Below are 5,392 nucleotides of genomic sequence, written 5' to 3'. Positions count from 1 at the left end.
AATGCGCTGACAAAATTGGTGACCCTGACGTGATTTGCAAGAAGAGAAATTGGACTCAGGCCACGACTGAAGATTTTCAGCGGGACCTGACCGGAGCCCTGGACCTCCTAGTCACTCACGAGAGCTCTCATAAAACAAGGTAAGCAGAAGCCTGTTGTCTTAAGAACCAAAATTCTGTACATTGGCTACATCTAAATTACTGTGAGTACATAGGAGGTAAGGTGGCTTACGGGACAAAGTGAATAAAGTTAAAAGATAAATGTCATTGTATTGTGTAATATTAGAGAATCAAAATTAAAGAAAAAAAAAAAAAAGAGATGAAGTAAATGAATGAAAGATAAGATAAGATACGTGAAACTGCACCTACAACCTTAAGTTGGGAGGATAGCAATTGGAGTAAAGATATTAGACATCACTGTTGACTCACGGCCTAAGATTGTGATCAGTGGATGTAAAAGTTTGGAACACATCGGATCTCTGTAATACCTGAGATGTGGCTAGTGGAATAATATGAAGTAAAGACTGGAGGAAGACTAAACTCTCTGGTTCGTGAATGGTACCTGGAGCCAGCTGACCGGTCCATGCTAGTCTGAAAAGTACCACTAAGAACTCACATCTGTAGACGTGCAGTGTCTAGTCTGTTACATTGTCAGGAAGAGATAGGTGTGTGTGTGTCTCCTAATGAGCTCGACGGCAGAGGCACAAGCTCAGGGAAGACCACGAAATTAAAAAGTAAAAAGTAAAAATTGTATGGGGAAATTCCTGTAAAAAGCGGACGGACGTGTATTGTTTGGAGCAAAATAGTGTGTGAAAACGCTAACGGAGTGCTCAAATAGTTACATAGTCTTAGGAGACGTTGGGAATTCACATACACGTTGGCAGTGAATAAGAGGCCTTTTTAGAAGTGTGATGCATGCAATGTATGTTTGAATGGTGAAGGGGAGTACTGATCAGCAGTGTCTTGGTGGAATAAAAACAAGCAGTGGAAACCTTGCGGTGTTAACGCAAACTGCTTGTGCTGTGGAAACCTAACGGTGATGACGGAAGCAGCATTCCATCAATTGGGTCAGTTGCTCGGGTGAACTCCATACAAACTGGCTGGCTGTTGAGGGGAATTGAGAGCCTGGGGGAGAGGGAATTGTGAGAGGTCATTGACATGGGCAAGGAGGGAGACAGTAACACTCCATAGCTTCCACATTTGTTGTGACATATTAACTGCTGAAAAACTGTCTAGAACTGTAAGAGAGTTAAAGGACCCCTAGAACAGAATAAGTGTGAAAAGATATAAAACATAGTTGGAAAAAAAAAAAAAAAAGCGGAATAAAAAATAGTATCTACAGTAACATATGTAAAAATGAATTTAGGAGAATTAAAGGCACAAGTTCTGAGCGAACTAGAAACTAAAGCCACGGAAAAGGATAAAAAAACAGACTATAAAAGAAGCCACCAAGATATGGGAAAAATGGGAAAAACAAGGTCTCCTCCTCAGCAACCCTGAAGCTGCATGTCCATCTCCCCAAACAATACTATGTATCATCACAGCAGCCTCTGCAGAACACAGAAGAGCAGTAGCAGATTGGGAGGCAGCTGGAAAACATTCCTGGGGCCCTACCTATGCCAGGATGAAGAAAAAAAGAGAGAAAGAAGTAACAACCACAGCATTGTGTGAGATCCTCACCACCATGGGAAAGCAACAACGAAGGTCAAAGAAAGATAAGCGAGGGGAGGCAGGAAGGGAGAAGACGGCAGTCATGACTCACACCACACACACACCAGAAGAGGAAAACAAAAAGGGTCAGAGCCAGGTTACGACACCCTCCCTGTATCCAGCCATACCTGTCGAGCCTCCCCCATACCACGATGCTTCAATGAAAGAACAGACTAAAGAAAAAACCATCCAAGCACCTCTATTACAGGTTAAGTCAGGAGTTTTGGACGTAGAAATGCCAACTGATGAAAATAACCAGAGTTTAAAAAAAGAGATGGCCGCCATGACAGGAAGAATAGTGAGTGTAATGAGGATTATGAATGAGAGAATGGGAGAGTTAGAGAGCTCACTCTCCACTAACCTTGCTGATAACGCATCCTCAGCTGCCACCAATACCTCATGCAGGTCAGAGAGAGACATTGGCCCTCCCCCCCTAGTGGCTGAAATGGGGGCAGCCAGAAGTCAATACACAGCTGACGATGAAGAAGAAACTACTGAGGATGAAGAGGAGGAGAGACAGGAACCATGGTCACTACAGGGCCCTGACCCGAATGGCAGGAGGAGTGTGAACCTGCAGCCAGTAGCAGGCGTAATTACTGGACAGTTTAACGGACATCTTGAACCCAGAAGAAACCCTTCATCTACCCATCACATGCAGCTCCGGTCCCATGTCAGAAATAAAGGTGAGTCAAAGGAACTTCCTACTGGGGTGGGCAGTTATCCATTAAGGGTAACGACTACTGGAGCCCCGGCCTACGTCCCTTTCGCACACCGGGACATGGAAGGCTTACTGGCCAAGCTACCACCATTAGGAAGAGGAACATCTGACTGGATAACTACTTTAGAAAGCCAAACCATGGGAGAGACACTGTGTGTAGGAGACTTGAGAGCCCTCCTAGGGAAAATCGAAGGGAAAGAAGTGGCGAAGAAAATCAAGAAAAACAAAAATCTCAGGGACCCTACTACAACCCCACATCACATACCACACAGAGGGGGTAAACATGGCAAAAGGACTAAATGCTGAGGATGGACAGCCTCACAACTATGCTGAAAAAGCAGGAAAAGAAGTGAAACTCAGACCAGACCTGTAAACAGAGCCACTACAGAACCCAGACATGATCCTGTTCACAGACGGCTGTTGTTACAAAGGAGAAAATGGAAATGTTGCCTCCTATGCGGTGGTTGAGCAGCAGCCATACACCAGAAAGTACACCACGAAAGAACAAGGAATCATCCCACAGCCGGCATCTGCGCAACTAGCAGAAATAATCGCACTAACAAAGGCCCTCAAACTGGCTGAAGGAAAAAAGGTAAACATCTACACAGACTCAGCCTATGGCTATGGAGCTGTGCATGTAGATGGACCACAATGGATAAGGAGGAATTTTCTGACCACCGCCAACACTCCAGTGAAACACAGGATGCAATTAAAAGAATTGGTGCACTCCATATCACTACCAGCAGAAGTGGCAGTGATGAGGTGTAAAGGACACCAGAAATTGGATAACGACATAGCCGAAGGAAATGATGCCGCAGACAAAGCTGCTAAAGAAGCCGGAGGCTACACACCCAGGCAAATGGTGATCACAGACTCCTCTCCATTACCTGTTCTAACGGAAGAAGATATCATCAAGATACAAGAACAAGCCGGAGCATATGAACAGAGTGAATGGGCAAGAAAAGGAGCTATACAAAGGAATGGATTGTGGAGGTCACATGATGGACGACTGGTGGCTCCAGCAAAACTCTGCCACCTACTACTGAAGCAAGCCCATGGACCAGCCCACGAAAGTAAACAAAGGACACAGAAGAACATTGAAGCATGTTGGTGGCACCCTCACATGACCGCCCTAGTGGACAATTACATCACAGACTGCACCACATGTAATGAACATAACCCCAAGCAAGCCTACAGGTGCCCCCTAGGGAAGTTCCCTGTGCCAGAAGCACCATTCCAGGACATCACTATAGATTTCACGGACATGGGAGCAGAAAACAGAACAAAAGGATACAGATACCTGCTGGTAATGGTGGACCGATTTACCAAGTGGGTAGAGGCCATTCCCTGCAAGAATGAGTCTGCACAGACTGTGGTAAAGTGGCTGAAGAATGAACTCATCCCTAGGTACGGGGTTCCCAAGAGCATTCGCTCAGACAATGGCTCACACTTTAGCAACAAAGAACTAGCTGAAGTAGAAAAAGCATTAGGCATAACACACAGGTTTGGAGCAGTGTACCACCCTGCATCACAAGGGTTAGTAGAAAGAGCTAACCAAACGCTAAAACGAAAAATAGCAAAAATATGCTACGGCACTAAGCTCACGTGGGTGGACGCACTCCCTCTAGCGCTTATGTCAATGAGGACCTCCCCAGGTTCAAAAACACATCTAATACCACATGAGTTGCTGACGGGCAGGCCAATGCCTGGACCACCCCGAGAGGGAGGTCATATGCCCTCTCTGGATGTGTGGCAGGTGAGCTGTGATGAGTACATGACTGCACTGACTAATCTTATTCGAGTTTTGTCTAAACAGGTACAGCTGGCCGGACCCGAAGCAACTCCAGCGGAGACTCCAGCAATAAAGGTAGGAGATTGGGTGCGTGTGAAAGTCCACAAAAGAAAGTGGCTGGATCCCAGGTGGACAGGACCCTATGAAGTTACTGAAGTAACTTCCCACGCGGTCCAGGTAAAAGGTAAAGCTGGAGCTAATTGGCACCACCTGACACATTGTGCACCTGGATCTCCACCCTCACGCACTTTGGCGGAGGTTAGAACTGATTTGGCTGAACTAGGTGAGGGTTCAAAGGAGATAGACTGAAAAAAAAAAAAAAAGACAAGACCCTCACCAACACCATGCTTGAATTAAACAGACGACCATGGCACCCCTTTAGGCACCCAGGCTGGTGTGGGCTAAGGGGAACATTGTGTGTGTTTTTGTTCATATCATTAATCATAGTACTCCCCATTATATTGTGGGAGGTTAATAATAATCACACCACTAATACTACTGACAGCATTGCAGCAAAACAGGATGGCTCTGGACATGTTGTTAGCTGAAAAAGGAGGAGTTTGCAAGATGTTTGGAGAGTATTGCTGCACGTACATACCCAACAACACTGCGTTAGATGGGAGTATCACAAAGGCCTTAGCAGGCCTCACCTCCCTGTCTCTTGAGCTAGCAGAAAACTCTGGGGTAGATGACCCATTTGGAGGATGGTTTGACAGCTATTTTGGAAAATATAAAGCTTTGATTATGTCTCTGGTTGTTTCTATTGGGTGTTTCTTGGCAATTTTAGTTTGTTGTGGCTGTTGTTGCATTCCATGCCTTAGAACTTTAATTAACCGACTGATCACCACCGCTCTCTCAAAAGAGAAGGATCCTCCTCCTTATCAGATGCCCTTATTGAGCAAAGAAATGGAGTCAGATGATGAAGATGAGGAGGTGGCTTCTGAAATCTGGATCCCAGGGTGGGCTGATGTCAGTCCTAGGAGAGATTCTGATCCTGAAGAAGATGAGAGGGCTAGTGAAGGAGAATAGTACAGTTCATTGAGTGCTCTACCTACAGGGAAAGAGGGTTACATGATTCCAGGTCACAACGGATGACCTGTACAAGGAGAAGACAAGACTAGGTATTGTAGCCTGTGACTGTTGCTTACTACTGATGGAGGTTTACACCTTAAAA

General features: G+C 45.5%; 1 protein-coding gene across 1 annotated transcript; it reads left to right on the top strand.

The window, feature by feature from the left end:
* The first annotated feature begins 2,823 nt into the window (after nucleotides 1-2,823).
* Nucleotides 2,824-4,527, top strand: LOC130184145 (protein NYNRIN-like). Its single transcript, XM_056399954.1, has one exon. It carries the CDS (start codon nucleotides 2,824-2,826, stop codon nucleotides 4,525-4,527), a length of 1,704 nt encoding a protein of 567 aa, XP_056255929.1.
* Nucleotides 4,528-5,392: the final 865 nt, after the last annotated feature.

This window comes from Seriola aureovittata, chromosome 16 (assembly GCF_021018895.1).
Source record: "Seriola aureovittata isolate HTS-2021-v1 ecotype China chromosome 16, ASM2101889v1, whole genome shotgun sequence".
Taxonomy (NCBI): domain Eukaryota; kingdom Metazoa; phylum Chordata; class Actinopteri; order Carangiformes; family Carangidae; genus Seriola; species Seriola aureovittata.
Note: the sequence above shows the minus strand (reverse complement) of the source record. Positions and strands in the feature narration are given on the sequence as shown.